The sequence below is a fragment of the Silurus meridionalis genome, chromosome 21 (assembly GCF_014805685.1).
Source record: "Silurus meridionalis isolate SWU-2019-XX chromosome 21, ASM1480568v1, whole genome shotgun sequence".
Taxonomy (NCBI): Eukaryota; Metazoa; Chordata; class Actinopteri; order Siluriformes; family Siluridae; genus Silurus; species Silurus meridionalis.
In genome coordinates this window covers 6,830,534-6,850,034 of record NC_060904.1, presented here as the reverse complement: position 1 = coordinate 6,850,034, position 19,501 = coordinate 6,830,534, and the positions used below count along the sequence as shown (strand labels likewise).

General features: G+C 39.5%; 1 protein-coding gene across 1 annotated transcript in view; it reads left to right on the top strand.

The window, feature by feature from the left end:
- The first annotated feature begins 70 nt into the window (after positions 1-70).
- The window catches only part of mtrr (5-methyltetrahydrofolate-homocysteine methyltransferase reductase), a 37,712-nt gene continuing 18,281 nt past the window's right edge, over positions 71-19,501 (top strand). The window contains 13 exon segments of the mRNA XM_046834067.1: positions 71-373; positions 2,547-2,706; positions 2,942-2,957; positions 2,960-3,094; positions 3,172-3,289; positions 4,094-4,451; positions 5,376-5,489; positions 5,789-5,942; positions 6,234-6,322; positions 7,437-7,617; positions 13,145-13,187; positions 15,327-15,516; positions 16,626-16,744. Coding sequence (XP_046690023.1) covers positions 2,560-2,706; positions 2,942-2,957; positions 2,960-3,094; positions 3,172-3,289; positions 4,094-4,451; positions 5,376-5,489; positions 5,789-5,942; positions 6,234-6,322; positions 7,437-7,617; positions 13,145-13,187; positions 15,327-15,516; positions 16,626-16,744 — 1,664 coding nt within the window. The 5' untranslated portion in view covers positions 71-373; positions 2,547-2,559.

The following is a 19,501-nucleotide window of genomic DNA, read 5'->3' as shown; positions in this document are numbered from 1 at the left end:
TTTTAAACATTATAAAAGTAGTCCAATTCATAAACTAAAGGCATTCAACTATGCATTAAACACACTTTACATTTAATTTCAATTGTACTGTGAACAAAGATGGTATGTTCTACTCTCGCGAGATCTTCTTTACTCTCGGCCAACTACCGCGCTTGACATCACATCTGGATGGACCGTAAGGTGAACTGTATGGTGCACAGGGCGATCCTGATTATTTATAAAGGGCTGATTTGAGTGGAATGGACCACGTGATTTAGGAGGTTGCATTTTTGTTATATTTCCGTTGGGTAGAGAACCTCGTGTAGTACCGTCAAGTGGAAAATGTCATCTCTTGCCCAGGTGAACGTGTTGCTCTTATAAGTAAAATATAAAGGTAAGATCATAAGTACACAGTTTGTCTTTAATGATAATAATGGCGTGTTTTATACACAAATATCCGCTTTTCTGCTTTTGAACGTCTGTTTATAGAAAGTGTTTTATTTAATCCCGACTTTAATTCCAACACGTGTGTGTAAGGAGAACTGAAATGAACTAAAGCGTGTTTCCTAACGTTCACATCATCGCCAACATCAAACAAAACGTCTTTTAATTGACTCGTTTAGGTAAATGTTGAGATTTGACTCTTTTTGGTGTAATGTTTGAGAACCGACACATTTGAGTGAGTGTCAAGAGTCGACTGATCTTGGTAAATGTTGAGAGTCAACTCTTTTAATTTTTCATTAGGATTCGATTTATTTAGCTCATTGTGAAGAGTCGACTCTTTTGGGTGAATACTGAGACTCAGCTCTTTTGAGTTAGTGGTGAGAGCTGACTCTTTTTGGTGGCTGGTGAGAGCTGACTCTTTTTGGTGAATGATGAGAGCTGACTCTTTTTGGTGACTGGTGAGAGCTGACTCTTTTTGGTGAATGGTGAGAGCTGACTCTGGTGAATGGTGAGAGCTGACTGGTGAATGGTGAGAGCTGACTCTTTTTGGTGAAAGATGAGAACTGACTCTGGTGAATGGTGAGAGCTGACTCTTTGGTGACTGGTGAGAGCTGACTCTTTTTGGTGAATGGTGAGAGCTGACTCTTTTTGGTGACTGGTGAGAGCTGACTCTTTTTGGTGAATGGTGAGAGCTGACTCTTTTTGGTGACTGGTGAGAGCTGACTCTTTTTGGTGACTGGTGAGAGCTGACTGTTTTTGGTGAAATGGTGAGAGCTGACTCTTTTTGGTGAATGGTGAGAGCTGACTCTTTTTGGTGACTGGTGAGAGCTGACTCTTTTTGGTGAATGGTGAGAGCTGACTCTTTTTGGTGAATGATGAGCTGACTCTTTTGGTGAATGGTGAGAGCTGACTTTTTGGTGAATGGTGAGAGCTGACTCTTTTTGGTGAATGATGAGAGCTGACTCTTTTTGGTGACTGGTGAGAGCTGACTTTTTGGTGAATGATGAGCTGACTCTTTTGGTGAATGGTGAGAGCTGACTCTTTTTGGTGAATGATGAGAGCTGACTCTTTTTTGGTGAATGATGAGAGCTGACTCTTTTTTGGTGAATGATGAGAGCTGACTCTTTTTGGTGAATGGTGAGAGCTGACTCTTTTGGTGACTGGTGAGCTGACTCTTTTGGTGAATGATGAGAGCTGACTCTTTTTGGTGACTGGTGAGAGCTGACTCTTTTTGGTGAATGGTGAGAGCTGACTCTTTTTGGTGAATGGTGAGAGCTGACTCTTTTTGGTGAATGGTGAGAGCTGACTCTTTTTGGTGACTGGTGAGAGCTGACTCTTTGGTGAATGGTGAGAGCTGACTCTTTTTGGTGAATGGTGAGAGCTGACTCTTTTGGTGAATGATGAGCTGACTCTTTTGGTGAATGGTGAGAGCTGACTCTTTTTGGTGAATGGTGAGAGCTGACTCTTTTTGGTGACTGGTGAGAGCTGACTCTTTTTGGTGAATGGTGAGAGCTGACTCTTTGGTGACTGGTGAGAGCTGACTCTTTGGTGAATGGTGTGAGCTGACTCTTTGGTGAATGGTATGAGCTGACTCTTTTGGTGAATGGTGAGAGCTGACTGGTGAATGGTGAGCTGACTCTTTTGGTGACTGGTGAGAGCTGTCTCTTTTTGGTGAATGATTAGAGCTGACTCTTTTTGGTGACTGGTGAGAGCTGACTCTTTTTGGTGACTGGTGAGAGCTGACTCTTTTGGTGAATGTTGAGAGCTGACTCTTTTGGTGAATGGTGAGAGCTGACTATGTGTGTATATATCTCTCTTTTTTTTAAGCCCTTTCAGTCGACTTGTATAACTATGACACATATAACAATATTGTAATTGTAGTAGTTATTCATGTTTGATTTGTGTGGCTTGATTTCAGTATGAATAAGCAGTGTTTGTTAAAGAACATATCTAAGCAAAGAGCATCATGAAGACTAAAAAGTTATCATAATAAGTCCAGGATAAAGATCTGGAAACTGATCAATCAGAGTTTGGATATAGAAAATATTTAATATTTTCAATACCTGCGTGTGAAAATATCAAGGTTCCTGAATTGTGCCCTGCATTTGATTTTCATTCTACAGTGACCATGTTATCATGCCCCGTGGGGTTTCCTCCTCTCGCTTCCTGATTCTGTATGGTTCGCAGAAAGGTCAAGCTCAGGCAATAGCAGAGGAGCTCTCCGAACAGGCCGCAGCGCATGGCTTTGAAGCAGAGATCAGCTGCCTGAGCAAAGCTGACAAGGTAAGACATGTGGCAGGATGCAATATACTGCATAGGTTCCTTAAAAAACTCAGATGTTGGCCCTCTGTGCCTATTATTTGCATTTTTGATTATGTAAAGATAATGTAACGTTAAGTTTTTACTATTAGACAGCCATTTTAATGCAGTGTAAAAATTCAAACACAGGATAATGCAATTGCTTGTTGTTTGCTCAGAGTGATTGATGTTATCCCATTGATTCCTTTCACATTTGCAGTACAATTTGGAAGAAGAACACAACCTGTGGTTTTGGTCGTTTCCACGACAGGAGATGGTGAACCTCCAGATACGGCACTGAAATTTGTGAGGAGGATCAGGAAGAAATCTCTGCCCCGTGACCACTTCTCTCATCTGCACTATACACTGTTAGGTAAACTGGAGTTGCATTAGTGATAGAGGAGAGCACTTTTATCAGAGGAGAATAATCATCTTTTTTTTGTCATCCAGCTTTGGGGGACACCAATTACACAAATTTCTGCAACTGTGGAAAAACCATTGATGGGCGTCTACAGGAACTCGGTGCTAATCATTTTTATGCAACCGGTCTTGCTGATGATGGTACAGGGTAAGCACTAGGGTTGTCAAATTATTTATTTCTAATACCAATCTTTACTTCGTACCCTATAATAATATAAGAAGGAAAAATAAAGATTTGGCAAATCAATTACAACAAAAACAAAAATATTAAAATATGAAAAATATTAACATAAGTATTTAGAAGGTTCCCTGGTGGTCTAGTGGTTAGGATCATCAGCCATTAGGGTTGCACAAGCCATTGCACTCTTAGTGCCGGTCCCAAGCCCGGATAAATGGGGAGGGTTGCGTTAGGAAGGGCATCCAGTGTAAAAACGTGCCAAATCAAACATGCGGATGATCCGCTGTGGTGACCCCTGATGGGAGAAGCCGAAAGAAAGTTTATTAACATAAGTATTCAGAACCTTTGCTATGACAATTCAAATTTAGTTTAGGTGCAACCCTGATCCCATTGATGATGAGCCAGAGAACTGGGATGCACTTGAAATAAATGTCATTTGTCATAGCAAAGTTTCTGAATCCTTATGTCAATGTGACATCAATGTGATAATTTGATAGTTTTTTTCTTTAGTAAAAAAATGATAGTTTTTTCATGTGATTATGTATATTGTGTATAGTATATTTTAAAGCATATAAAATGTGAAGAAAATAAAGGGTTCTATAGACTTTCTGAATGCACTCTATATTATGTTATGCTGCTTCAGGCCAAAAGGAATGTCAATGGTTGGGCCAAATTATGTGTTGTTTTACATAAACCATAGAAAATAGTCACTTTCTGTGACTTACCAAAAACCCTTGTAAGTAAGACATTTAGAATTTTTTCTCCCCTCTCCAGGCTGGAGGTAGTGGTCGACCCGTGGATCGAAGGACTTTGGGACGCTCTAAAGAAGATATTTGACAAAATGTCTGCCTCTAATCTCATTAGTGACATTTCTCCAAGCAACACTCAGCAACCAGAAGCCATCCAGGAGAACCTCGAAACATCTGCACAAAGCCTTCAGCTGCTGAGTATTAGCGATGCAGATGCAGGAAAATCCAAACCGGAATCTGAAACTGAAATCCAGGATGCAGAATCTCCTCTAGAGGCATCTTTGAATCGATCCATAGCTCCACTTGCTCAGTCTTCACTCAGCATCCCAGCGCTTCCTCCATGTTACCTGGAAGTGTGTTTGGGAGATGTGCCTACTGAAGAGGTGAGATTTTTCGTCAGTCAGTTGCAGGTAGCCAAACAAAGAACTAAAATCAGATAAAGCATCTATAAGTATTGTTCAATACAGCTACAATTGAAAAGAGTTTGATAGAAGAGTTCCTGCGAGCAGCTAGACTTATCACTGGTTAGATAAATGCCTGCTAGTTAATTGGTCCATTGGCAAAATTCTTGATGTACACTTGCTTTCACACAAGTAGTAGACAAAGTAAACCCAGTTATTTAAACAAGAGAAAAATGCTATACTAAATCATTTATTTATTGGAAAAAAGATCTATTATTAGATATCTGACAGTGGCAAAAGTACACTATATGGATAAAAGTATTGGGATACCTGACCTTTCTTGCCATATGTGGTTATTCTTTAAAATGTTACCACAACGGTGGAGCCACACAACTGTATAGGATGTCTTTGGATGCGGTATAATAACTATAGTTATGAAGCATGGGGGTGGAAGCACTATGTTGGGTGAGGGTTTGCTCACAACCAGGTCTTCCAGCAGGACAGTGATTCTCCAATGCAAGAAAGTGAAAGCATTAGAATAGCCATCACAAAGCCCTAACCTAGAAAATTTGAGACCGAACTAAAAAACACGTCTGAACAAGGAGGCCTATGTACCAGACTGAGTTCCACCAGGGGACGGGCTAAAGTTTCTGCAAAGTGGTTAAGTGCATTAACCAATGTCATCAAATATACCTACAACCCACTGAAAATCTAAAGGTGTTCTCCAAAGGCATCTTATAGAAATAGTTGATACCCAAACTGGCCTAAATGCATGAGATTGAGTTTGATATAAAGAAGAAATAAATATACAATAACAAAAGGTGTATTGAAATGTAACACTACAATCAGATTAAATCTAACCCAAAGCCTATTTTGCATTTCTGCTAAAACATATTTATTCTGCAGGAGGAGGTTCACGTTGCTGCACAAGGCTTTCATGAAGTCCCAATTTCAAGAGCACTATGTTTAACTCGGGAAAATGCTGTGAAACCAGCCATCTTGCTGGAGCTTGATATCAAGGTATGTTGGCCTTCTTTGTTCTAAAATTTTACATACATCTCTAATAACTTTTCTGTGGTGTTTCCATCTCTCACTTTTTTTCTATCTTTTCATTTGATTTGTGAGAAATCAGTTGCATCAGCAACAAATCAGCAACATCTTAAATCTCAAAGCGAATGTGTTGCCACTAATGTTTTTGTAGTTCAAATGATGACGGGTGCAGTTAAACGCACAGGCATTTATGTAAATAAAATAATTAGAATGTTATAGCTGAGCCATGAGCATGCAAATAAACTCGCTCTGATTTCTCATCACTGCAGGAGGAGAGTATTTCTTACCAGCCGGGCGATGCGTTTGACCTCGTCTGTCCAAACAGGGACACGGAAGTGGAGGATTTGCTTCACAGACTGGGGCTACATGACAAAAAGCATCATTCTGTTCACCTTCAGCTGCTCAAAAACACCAAAAAGAAGGGTACTGGACCTTCTCCACATTGTCATTTCGTATGTGTTATATTAACAGGAACAACAAACACTTCTATGTATTTTATTATTTAATTTGTAATATTTTTATAGCACCAGCACACCATGACAAATTCTTTGTACATGTAACCCATGTTACTTGGCAATCAAGGTGATTCCATTTCTTATGAACAAACTAGGAATCATGACTGTGTCAATATTTTATGTAATATATTGTGCCAGATGTTATTATTTAATCTTAAAAAATAAAGTGTTGACGCATTTCAATGATGTGCCTCCACAGGAGCACGAGTTCCTCCATACATCCCAGAAAAGTGTACACTACAGTATCTACTGACTTGGTGCCTGGAGATAAGAAGTATACCCAAAAAGGTAATTTTACACAGCGATTTTTTCAGAAACCTTTTTGAACAATTGATCTTTCATTTTTTTCTGTACTAGGAGTTCAATGAAAAAATACAAACAATAAAATACTTTAGCTAGTGGTTCAACAAATACATAAAACTGTCTAATTAATTATTTATGCTCAGTTGATTTTAATATGGTACACTATGATTGACTGTAGATCTGTATTAGCTATTTTTAATTTCAAACAATGGTTGGACTGGAGAGTGTAGGAAGCCACACACCCTTAACTGGGAATGACAGATTCCTAGGCCACATCTCCTTCAGGCAGATAAAGTATAATAAATAAAATGTTGTTAATGGTAATGATTTAATATTTAACATTGTGCAAACAGTTTGATATTATTAATATTAAATATTCATTCAGGATGAATATTTAGCTTTCAGGAGTTGGAGGCGACACCCCACATTCTTCGCTAAGAAAAATAAAAAAAAAACGAATTCAAAAAGTAATGCAATAAAATTCCGATGATTTAGAGCCATTTTGGTATGACAAAATATCACTCAGTATCGTTTACAATTCTTAAAATGTACTTGCTTTTTATTGCGTGTTATATATGAGATCTAAGTGTGTGTTCACACCAATTATGCATATCTTTATTACCACCTGCCGAACATTGTGTTGGTCTCTTTTTTACTGCCCAAACAGTATTGACCCATTGAGCATTAACAACATTAAATGAAGAAATTTGAGCTTCAGTTGCTTGTCTGTTGGATTGGATCACACGCCTTCTCTCCATGACCCTGACACCAGTTCACCACTGTTCCTTCCTTGGACCACTTTTGATAAATTCTGACCACTACAGACTGTGAACAGCCCACAAGAGCTGCAGTTTTGGAGATGCTCTGACCCAGTCTTCTAGCCATCACAATTTGGCCCTCGTCAAACTCGCTCAAATCCTTACGCTTGCATTTTTCCAGCATTGAACACATCAACGTTGAGGACAAAATGTTCCCTTGCTGCCTAATATATCCCACCCACTAACAGGTGCCATGATGAAGAGATAATCAGTGTTGTTCACTCACCAGTCATAATGTTCTAATGTCATAATTCTATGTCTGATCGGTGTATTTCTTCCAGGCTTTTTTACGATCTCTAGCAGACTGCACCCAGGAAACCCATGAGAAGCGACGACTGCAGGAGCTGTGTAGCCGCGAGGGAGCTGCAGATTATGACCGATTTGTGAGAACGCCTAGCGTGTGTATACTGGACCTTCTGCGTGCTTTTCCCTCCTGCACACCTCCCCTCAGCCTCCTCATTGGTCAGTTTAACCATCATTGATTAACATTTTTCATTTAATGTTCTCTCGACTTACAGCATCTCAAGACCTTTTTTGGCTTTTGCACATCTACAATATGATGCACCTTTTGTGTAATGAAGGCTCAGAAGGTAGCAGTTGCAGTTAGGTGTACAGGGCCAGACGATCAACAAACAGCATCAACTAGACAAAACGGGTATGAAATCGAGAAGCTAGAAAAAAAAAACACCGAGTAGACACCGCAATGTTTTTTTGTGGTGTGGTGTATGTGTTTGTTTGTGGGAGCACATATATGTAATTGGGAACATGTATTTCAAATCTGTATCTCAGTGATTGCAAATACACGAGTGTGTGTGTGTGTGTTTGTTCTGGGTCTTGCAGTCTGTAGCGTCCATGTTTGTCAACTGCGCTGGTTTCTGGAGGTTTGAGTTAGATAGTCAGCACCTATAAATCTGGACCTTTGGAGGGTCTAGGCTTTCAGAAAGCTTATAAAATTCCTTAAAAGTATGGCTACATGGAAAAAAATAGATTTGTAGAAAAAAAATATTGAATGCTATGATCATTCGCTCAGGTTACACCTTTTATTGAGTGCGTCATCGTGTATTGTGTATAATCAAGTCAAGTCAAGTTTATTTGTATAGCGCTTTTCACAACAGACATTGTCTCAAAGCAGCTTTACACAAATCAACAGTGATGGTGAATGGTGTGCATTTGTCCCTGATGAGCAAGCCGTGGCGACTGTGGCAAGGAAAAACTCCCTTAGATGTTATGAGGAAGAAACCTTGAGAGGAACCAGACTCGAAAGGGGAACCCATCCTCATCTGGGTGACATCAAGAGTTTGATCATAAATCTTTCAACAATGCAGAACACTGGAGAGTGAGAACTAACATGATTACTGGAGTATAAGATTATAAGTGATGTTCTTTCTGCAGTCTTATACAGTCTATATGGTTAGTAGCTCCGAGTTTTATAAGCTCAGCATTTGTGATCACCACAGATCCAGCATCAGCTTCTCCATGCCAGAGCCTTTAAACACTCCAGGAGGTCCAATGTCAAAACTCCACACATGTAGCGGGATCCAAATGGCACTGGTACGTCTCTAGATGGTTCGGGATGTTTGTGAGTTCGGCATCTACTTCTTCAAAGGTCCGTAATCATCACGAGGTGGGAGGTGACTGGAGCTGGCCAAACCTCAGGGTGTCTCGGGATGGGGAGAGAAAGAGAAGCAGTGGAGAGGAATTAGCGTAGCTGCTGTTCATGATATTAACAGCACAAGTTGATAATGTGCATGTGATCAGATGTTCTGGAGCACAAGGTTATGATGTGATGTGTGTTATGTGTAGGCTTTGCTAAAAAGATATGTTTTTAATCTACACTTAAATTGGGTGAGTGTGTCTGAGCCCCGAACACCGTCAGGAAGACTATTCCAGAGTTTAGGAGCTAAATGTGAAAATGCTCTACCACCTTTAGTGGACTTTGCTATTCTAGGAACTACTAGAAGCCCAGAGTTTTGAGATCTCAGGGAGCGTGGCGGATTGTAGCGTGTTAAAAGACTGGATAGATACCTGGGAGCCAAACCATTTAGTGCTTTATAAGTGAGAAGTAATAGTTTGTAGTCTATTCGAAACTTAACAGGAAGCCAATGTAGGGACGATAAGATCGGGGTTATGTGATCATATTTTTTTGACCTTGTAAGAACTCTGGCTGCTGCATTCTGGACTAACTGAAGCTTGTTTATTAATGATGCAGGACATCCACCTAGTAACGCATTACAGTAGTCTATTCTGGAGGTCATAAACGCATGGACGAGCTTCTCTGCATCGGATATAGACAACATATTTCTTAGCTTAGAAATATTTCTAAGGTGAAAGAAGGCTGTTTTTGTAACCTGATTGATGTGATTTTTGAAAGACAAGTCGCTGTCTAAAATAACACCCAGGTCTTTTACCGTTGAACTAGTGGTTACAGAACATCCGTCTAAATGCAGGTTGAGATGCTGGAGCGTCTGTATACTAGTTTTTGGGCCGATGAGCAAAATCTCAGTCTTATCAGAATTTAAAAGTAGAAAGTTATGGGTCATCCAATCTCTTAGTTCCTTAACACACTCAGTTATCCGGGTTAATTGAGCTGTATTGCCTGGTTTAGATGAAATATATAGCTGAGTATCATCAGCATAACAATGGAAGCTAATTCCATGCCTTCTAATAATATTTCCTAACGGAAGCATGTATATTGTGAAGAGCAGGGGTCCTAGAACTGAACCTTGCAGCACGCCATAATTTACTTGCATTAGCCTGGATAGCTCTCCATTTAAATCTACGAAATGGTAACGATCGGACAGGTAGGATTTAAACCAGCTTAATGCCTGTCCCTGAATGCCGATGTAATTTTGTAAGCGATCTAGGAGGAGATCATGGTCTATAGTGTCGAATGCAGCACTAAGATCTAGTAAAACCAACAGCGAGATGAAGCCTTGGTCTGAAGCTATTAGTTATTTTAACTAGAGCAGTTTCTGTGCTATGATGGGGCCTAAAACCTGACTGAAATTCTTCAAAGATATTGTTCTCTTGCAGGTAGGAACATAACTGTGCAGCGACAATCTTTTCTAAATCATAATCTTCACAACTGTACGATATGTCCTTAAAAAGTGCAGCGACTTTCAAAGTGATGCTTCAGTGAGCAAGAATGTCTCATTTAGCAAATGTCCTCAATTCCTTCTGTCCCTATTTCCTTTCTTTGCATCCTTTCCTCGTGTCCTACAATGGAGGAGCTACCGAGCGAGGAAATAAGAAAAATGAGAAGCGGAAATTAAAATATCGGGATGCACCCTGAAGCAATAATGTCTCTAATGTCCCAAGCTGTTGAGTTAAAAACGTTTTCGGAAATGGCTTCAAAGGTGGAAATATGGTTCAGTCTCTTATGCTAATATTGGGCCATCAAGGCCAATTCTATTGTTTTTGGTTTAACTATGGATTCTTTGAACACATATGGGTTTGAGATCAAAAGAGGAATATTAGCTGATAGATTAAAAGTTCAGTGATCACTTCCTGTTTATGTTTACAAATAGCTATATAACAGTTTTGTTTTGCACTTTATTTTTGATCAGAAATATTGGAACATGTGTCTGATGGGTGTTTCTTGGTATGTCCACTTGGATTTGCTTGTTTGAACAACGAACCACTCTGAAAGTGTGATCTTTATTTTGCCCTGGATTTACTACTTGGTGAATACTTTAGTTGTTGGTAAAAGGGATAAACAAAGAAGAAGAGTATCAGTTTATAGCAAAAACAAAGCCATTTGCCTTGCTGCTCCAATACCATAGACTACGTAGAGTAGTGAAAGTACCAAGAAAAATCATGTGGTACATTACCTTAGAGGTGGCAGCTTAGTAGTTAAGGTGTTGGACTTTGGATCCAAAAGTTGTAAGTTTAAATCCCAGCCACACCAAGCTACCACTCCTGGGCTCTTGAGCAAGGCCTTCAACCAGCTGCTCAGTTGTATGAATGAGGTAAATGCAAGTGACTATTTATAAAGGCGTATGCAAAAATAGCCTAAATGTAGAGTGTTCTAATAAAAACATACACTTTTGCTTGTTTATGAGATGTTTGTAATGACTCACTAGGTGGCAGTAAAATCACATGAAATCTCCCTGTCTCCTTCACGTCAGTTAAATATTCATGAGACGGAAGAGTAAATATACAACACAGAGGGAGAACAAAAATATTAAAGCATTTGAATAACTTTTTCATATTTTCAAACTTCCAAATAGCCATTACTATGACATATACAAATATGCTTATTAACTGGCCAGGGTTGTATTGCACCCGGAACCTTTTCTTGGAACGCTGGATGTGAGGTGGGTAGTATACCCTAGATGGTACATCAATCCATAACAGGGCACATATAAGCAAATGAACAATCATCCTGCTGACATGCTCAGTATGGAACAGTAGACCCTGAAGCTGTGAGCACTGCTACCCACTGGGTCATCATATATATACCCTTTATGTATCCGCAAGCACTGTACAGTGAAATTATTTTCTTCACATTCCCTAGCTTGTTAGGGAGCTGGGGTCGGAGTGCAGGTCAGTCATATTACGCTGTTTGTACAGCACAGAAAGTTAAGGACCACAAGGGCCTAACCGTAGAAGTTTGGCAGCACTGGGAATTGAACTCATGACTTTCTGAGCCATAGCCCAAAGCCTTAACCACTCATTAAATGTAAGCAACTGGATGGTGTCTCTGTCGATCTGGCTGCCACAAAGACTGACCATGTTATTGGGTTCAACTCAAAGTCCAGAATCAGAACAGACCAGATATACTGATCAGATGTAAAATTATACCAGTGACTCAGCACAATAACACAGACAGACTGGTCAGAGTGCTCATGCTGACCTCTGTCCTCTCGCAACAACATTTTTTTTTTATCCTTATTTGGACAAATAGGTGTGTGTTTGTTTGTCACATATGGGGAAATGCACCAGGATGCCTTTTTGGAAGAAGACCTACTTAAAAAGGCAGTGTGATACTCTGGGCAATGCTTTGCTGGAAAACCTTGGGTTTTGGTGCTCATGCAGATGTTATTTTGACACGTAACACCTACCTAATCATTGCAGACCGAGTAACGCTCTTCATTGGAATAGTATTTTTTTAATGGCAGTAGCCCGTTTAGCAGGATAATGCTCTCTACCAGACTTCAACAATTGTTCAGGTTGTTTGAGTAACATGACGGAGTTCAAGGTGTAGGCTTGCCCTCTAAACTCCCAATCACAGTATTTAAAGGCTCTGCTCCTGACATCTTGGTGCCAGATACCACTTCATACTTTTAGAGATCATCTGGAGTCCATGCCTCGACTGATTTGAGGCGTTTTGGCCTAGGGTGACCTACATAATAATAGGCAGGTAGTAATGATGTTATGGTGGAGCAATGCTTAAATTATTGAATTCCTCAATCCTAAAAAAAAGTTTCAAGACTTTACAAGACGAGTGTTGCTATCAAGCAAATCCGATTGATGGCTTGCGATGACATGACAAAGAGAACTTGAGAAGAAGCAGGCTCATAGAGAAGCTATCATCTTGTGGGTGACTAGATGGTGTTGGATTACTCAATGTCTTCTCCAATTGTTTTCAGAAATTCAAATAGTGTAAGTGTGTAGAAAGGATGTTCAGTGTGATCATATTGAATCCTGAGATATGCACAGGACAGTCTTTATGAAAACAACAGCAGTTCTACAGTGTTCAGGTAAAATTATCAACTAGTGCAAGGGAAAGATCTGGTCATATTACCGTTTTTGTGGGTTGCAAAACTTATGTTTGGGGTATACATGAGAGAAAATGCAGAATGTGAGCCAAAAGATCATTGTTATAGTCAGCAGTGTGATATTACTACCAGATGCAACGCTTGGCTCAAAGTTTGAAAGCGGAATTGCATTAGAAGGGATTTAAAAGGCACTGTCCTGAATACAATAATGTGAAATGCCATCTTTATATGTCAGCATCTGTAAACTCATGTCCTCTACTTTATTACAGAGCATTTACCGAAGCTGCAGCCGAGAGCTTATTCAGCCGCAAGGTAAAGAATCCCTGTTTTTAAACACGCAAGTGACTCAGATCTGTATATTATTTGCCCCAGTATTCACAGCGTTCTTCTTATTGTGAAAGGTACACAAAATATTTGAGCAGCATGTAAACATATGGAATTAAGTCTTCAATGTAAAGGGGGGATAATGCTGAAAATTGGAAAAAAGGAGAAAATTGCTTTTAGAGAGTTTCTAACTGGTGCAGGAGTATTGCGGACATTTTGACATCCTGTAGCTGATTACAGCCTGAACTTTCATCCTGTGAGGAAATTACACTTTTTTAACCAACAGGATCTATGCAGAAAGGCACACTAGGCAAGAAATGTTCATGAAATGATGATGGTTTCTGAACTTCCTGTGTCAAAGTACACTATATGGAAAAAATTAAAGTTTGTGGACATTTGATTAGAAGATCTGTATATACTTTTTGTGCATCCAATTCCACATTTGCTGTTCTAATTAATCTTTACTTTGCTGGGAAGGTGTTCCACTAGATTTTGAAAAGGCCTGGGGTGCAGTCTGTGTTCTAATTCATCCCTTAGGTGTTCAGGCAGAGCTCCATAGCAGGCCACTCCAGACCTTCTATTCCAACCCATGTAAACTGTATCTTTATGTAGCTGGTTTTGTGTGCAGGGGTATGCAGAAAAGATTCGATTCTCCTAGTACAAGTGATGAGAACATTTTAATTCTTCTAAGACATCCTATACAATTGTGTGCCTCCAGCTTTGTAGTAACAGTTTAGAGAAGAGCCCTAAAGACCCAATACTTATAGGCAATTAAACACAATTTTAACAACAACTTTATGTCAAAGAATCTTCACCTTCAAACTTCAGGCCATATCAAATATCTTCAAAAGGCAATTATCACAAGTATGTGATTTAGGCCTGCAGTTTATACAATGCTAAACTAGTAGTGAAAGGAAGGAGGAAGACAGTGAACAATGACTTTCTTGGTAGGCTACTGTTTAGATACAAGCCGTTGTAACGTGTTGAGTCTGGGTCATGTGAGAGCTCACTAACTCCAGTTGCAACAGAAATCATATAAGCACAGACAGGTTTCCAAAACTCGTGATTTTTCTTGGCAACAGCGTTACGGGTTAGTCAAAGAAACTTAGAAATGAGCATCAGAAAATAATAAGGACATAATCCTTGTCTTGCACACATGCAGTAATAGCGGAAAAATGCAGTGCCAGGCTATTCCCAAAATACCGCTATGCTCCTAAAGGAAGCGCAACATATTTCACCGGTTACACCGTGTGTAACGTGTCTTTCGTTAAAGCCTGTGTAAAGTTCATTAGTTTCAGTGTAGAGATTATAGACAGGTGCGGCTTATTTATGTTCAAAAAAAATATTTGTAAAATTCAGTGCGGCTTATATATGGGTGCACTTTATAGTCCGGAAATTATGGTACATAAACATGAGGACCTGCCTCTTCCTAAAGCACTTAAAATAGTGTGTATTTTTCCCTGTTTGTTTTATGTATTTGTGTTTAAAAAAGAAGTGTGCTATAATTCTCCTACTAGAGTTTTAGGCTGATGGTTTCCTTAGTCTGCATCCTAGTAAACCAGTATTGATCTATTCATTGATGGAGACTTCAAAGCAATTTTGTACGTCACTCTCTTTAAGGGTGTCCCCTTAATTCCATAAATATAAATCTAGACACCAATCATATTTTGGTTTATTGGCTACATTTGGAGCAAGATAAATGCCGTATGCATTTCAATTGTGGCCAATTATTTTTACTTTGTTCTTTTAATATAGACACACACTAAATGTTTGCCGTTATTTCGGCTGTGCGACTCTTTCTTAAGGGTAGAATATTCTTTGGGCTGCACGCCAGCAGCAAACTCATTCATTCTTATCATTGGCGGGTGAGGACGCTGCATTCCGGCGTGCCTGATGTGCTCATTTGTTTTCCGAGAGGCTCAACGTCTACACTAATGCTTATGATGGAGTGTAATGATGCTGTTATGGGTTTTTTTTTTTTTTTGTCCAGCAGCAACATTAGGCCACTGAAATATTAATGTCCGGTCAGCAGGGTTCCACACAAGTAGACTGAAAGTTAATGATGTACAAGGTACAAGAGGTCTAACGGTTCTGTCCTTATAACTTTGCTCGTTTTTTTTTTTGCAGCTCGAGTCTTCTCCACCCTGGAAAGGTCCATATTGTGTTTAGCGTTGTGGGCTTTCCAGCATGTGCCGAGCATCCAGAGAGACTGGGATTGTGTACAGGATGGCTCGCGGATCGAGTGTCCACTTTCATCGAGCCCTATGGGACAAAACGGGCTTCACGAGAGAGTGTAGATTATGCTGCTTTGCCTAAGGTCAGTGCACTAGCACACCTCCATAGTCCATGATGATGTCCTGAATTGAAAGTAGGATAATTGTAAAATCCAATATCAAAGATTTCAGGACATCAAAGTACCTACATAACACTCTGCATGTTCTGATTTTGCTGAGCATCAGATGTCCCTGGGTCCACAAGTTAGATCTGATCAACCAATAGTGCACCTGATTGCCTGACATCATCACAATCATCTACTTTGCAATGCTTTGTTGGCTTGATAACTTCTTCCGCATTTTGAGCTACAGGAGCTCCTCTGTTGGATCGGACCACACGGACCAGCCTTCGGGTTCCCACATGCATTAATGAACATCGGGCACCCATGACCCTGTCACCGGTTCACCACTCTTCCTTCTTTGGCCACTTTTAAAAGATGACCCAGTCGTCTAGCCATCACAATTTGGCTTGTGTCAAACTCACTCAAATCCTTATGCTTGCCCATTTTTTCCTGCTTTTAACACATCAACTTTGAGGACAAAATGTTCACTTGCTGCCTAATATATTCCACCCACTAACAGGTGCCATGATGAAGATATAATCAGTGTTGTTCACTCATCAGTTATAATCTTATAATGTTATGCCTGATTGGTGTACCTTATATTTCAATGTACATTTTTAAATACCTTCCTGTCTCTCTAGTTTAGTCTATTCACAAAGACTTGTATGGATGAAGGCCGATAGAAACTGTTTGAAATATTCTAGTGTGTACATGGAAGTTTTCTATGAGGAGACATTTATTTATATTTTTCTTTATCACAGTCAGAGGCAAACTTTTCGACATGCGAGCATTTTCATAGAAAAGTAACAATATTAGAGTGGTGGCGATAACTCTGCTTCTTAGTAACAGCATCACACCATCTAGTAATTTATTCCTTATTTACCATTTTGCATTTCGTCATTAAAATATGCCATTGTGTTAATATACTGTACTGTCACACTGTGAGTGGAAAGGACCGCACACTTTAAGGTAAACGAATCCAGTCCATGTATATGGAGAAATGTCGAATTTAATTATAATTCACTTCTGCCTTTTGTTGTGTCTGTATGCGGTTACTTAAAATAAAGATTTTTTTTTTTTTGTTCTCTCAGATTCACGTTGTTCCTCGTCTCAACAGCACCTTCCACTTGCCTTCTGACCCTACTGTTCCCATGGTGATGGTAGGACCAGGGACAGGAGTTGCACCCTTTATAGGCTTCCTTCAGCAAAGGTACAGCTTTCTCAGGTCTTTGTTCACATTATAGGAACTCGGACAATGAACATTTTCAAGGAAAGTTTAATTGAATGGTTTTATATGGAGTTACGGTCTTCAGATTATATTACCTCATAAAGGAGAACTATTAGGACCATGGCTGCTATAAACCCTTTACAAATGAGCAAATTTGTACCAGATAAGCCACAAATTTTTCATTAATTTAAAATAACTGACAGCTGTGCACCTGTTTTGAATTTTCTGACTATATCTGGTTGCTAAGAAGGACTTCTCTTCCCCATTTTATATTAGTAATCCTTTGGCCTGTGCTCTCAAATTGATTTTCCCACATGCAAGATATATACTGTGTGTGCGTGTTTCCCTCCGAAGGCACCTATCCAGGATGTATTCCTACCTCATGTCCAGGGATCCCCAGGATAGGCCCAGGATCCACCTCGCGCGTGAACAGCGTAGAGCACTTACTGATGATAAATGAATACATGAATATTCATGAGCCTTTGTGTCACTCCTGTGACAGCATGAAGGAAAACATCATTTGTAAATGTTCACTAGTGGAAGTAGATTGGCAAATATTAATCAGAGCATCAGCAGAGCGAGTTTGCACTTCGGTAAATGCCTTGTTGGAACATTTCATCATGTTAGTCAAATACGTCTGTCTCTACAGTGATGGAAAGAAAGAAAACACAGGAGCGGAAAGGACAAGGGTGGATGTGAGCGGGTATTAAATGTACAAACTCAAAGGAGTTTGTACAGTTAAGGATATTATAATAAAGCATTAATACTCAGCTGGCGTGACGTTATAGACAGACAGACAGACAGACTTTATTTATCACATTGGGAAATTTCCAAATTACAGCAGTGTCCACAAACTTAGGAAATAAGGCATGCAATAAATAATAACAAATAAAACATTTAGCAGGTTTATAGGAATGCCTTCAAAGTGAATTAACTTAAAGCTGGAACTTGTAACAGCTTATGGAAGAAAATAAACTTTTGAAGATGCCTGCCCTTTTAAAATTTAACTAATCTCTACAGTATCCTATGAATTAAACATAAGGGGTAATGATGATTTTTAGTCATGTCCTCAAATTTCTTATTGCAGATCCTAAAAAATTGTGAAAATTTGATGGTATATCAAACTACTTAAAATACAGTGGATAATATAACTAAAATAATCTGAGTAAAACTGGCCTGCTAGCAGAATTGCTTATAATAATAATAATAATATATTAAAGGATTGAAAGGGGAAGTTTAATCCAACTATCATATTCATAATGCACTGGTTGTCTCAATTGGTAGCTGATGTGAAAAAAACCCAAAAAGAATCTGGTGCATGCTTCAGCAAGCGAGCCAGGTAAAAGCCACCTTAGAGACTTGAGTATGAAAAGAAAATGTGCTTATGACAGCTGCATATCCGCTGCAAGGACGATTTATGTGCTATGCTTCAGAAGTGCCTATGATTTTTTTTTATAAACTGAGCTGCCCATGTCACCTGGCTGAAACAAATGTAACGCAGCGCTGATCAACAGAGCAAATCTCTAACCACACCCGATGTGCTACCTATCAGAAAACTGTCACTGATGTTATGAGTTATAAATGAGCACTTTGTGTGTGTGTGAGAAAGAGAAAGAATATGAAAACGATAATGTAAAAAAAAAAAAAATTGTGATTGACGGTTGTTGATATCACCTCTGTGGAAAACAACATTGAAGCTGATGAATGAGAAATGGTGATGTATCTGAAACACAGAACGTAAAGCATCAAGGTTATGGCAGTTTCTGATGTGTGGCAGATAGTGTGCATTTGGTCACATTTTTTGTTATTCTTCTTCTTCTTGTTATTATTATTATTTTACAGAGGTTATGAACCCAGACTCAGTAAGCTGCACATTCATGGCTATAACTGCTGCAAAGGGATTTATATTGTGTTTTTTGACAATTGACAGTGGTGGAATTTTCTGACTGTAGGAAAGGTAGGGTTTAAAACGTGAGAAAAAGTCAGGTTTAACAAAAAGGCAGCAGGTTATTAAGATGTCATGAGCTAAACTTTCTTTCGGCTTCTCCCATTAGGGGTCGCCACAGCGGAACATCCATATTCGTGATCTGCATGTTTGATTTGGCACATGTTTTTACGCTGGATACCCTTCCTAACGCAACCCTCCCCATTTATCCGGTCCTGGGACCGGCACTAAGAGTGCAATGGCTTGTGCAACCCTAATGGCTGGGTTCGGTTCCCTGACTGGGAATTGAACCCAAGCCCCGCGGTGTGAGTGCCGAAACCTAACCACTAGACCACCAGGGAACCATTAAGATGTCATGAGCTAAATTTGGTAAAACATTGGACCAAATTCGATTGTTTAGTTTGTTAGATGTAAGCATCTCTAGCACCTTCAGTGCCCTTATAATATTGTCAAGTCAAGTCAAGTCAAGTTTATTTGTATAGCGCTTTTCACAACAGACATTGTCTCAAAGCAGCTTTACACAAATCAACAGTGATGGTGAATGGTGTGAATTTGTCCCTGATGAGCAAGCTGTGGCGACTGTGGCAAGGAAAAACTCCCTTAGATGTTATGAGGAAGAAACCTTGAGAGGAACCAGACTCAAAAAGGGAACCCATCCTCATCTGGGTGACATCAAGAGTTTGATCATAAATCTTTCAACAATAAAGAACACTGGACAGTGATATTGTGAATTCATAAATTCATTGAAAGTAGGAATTGCTGGAAATACCCTTACTTAAAAATGTTAATTGTTC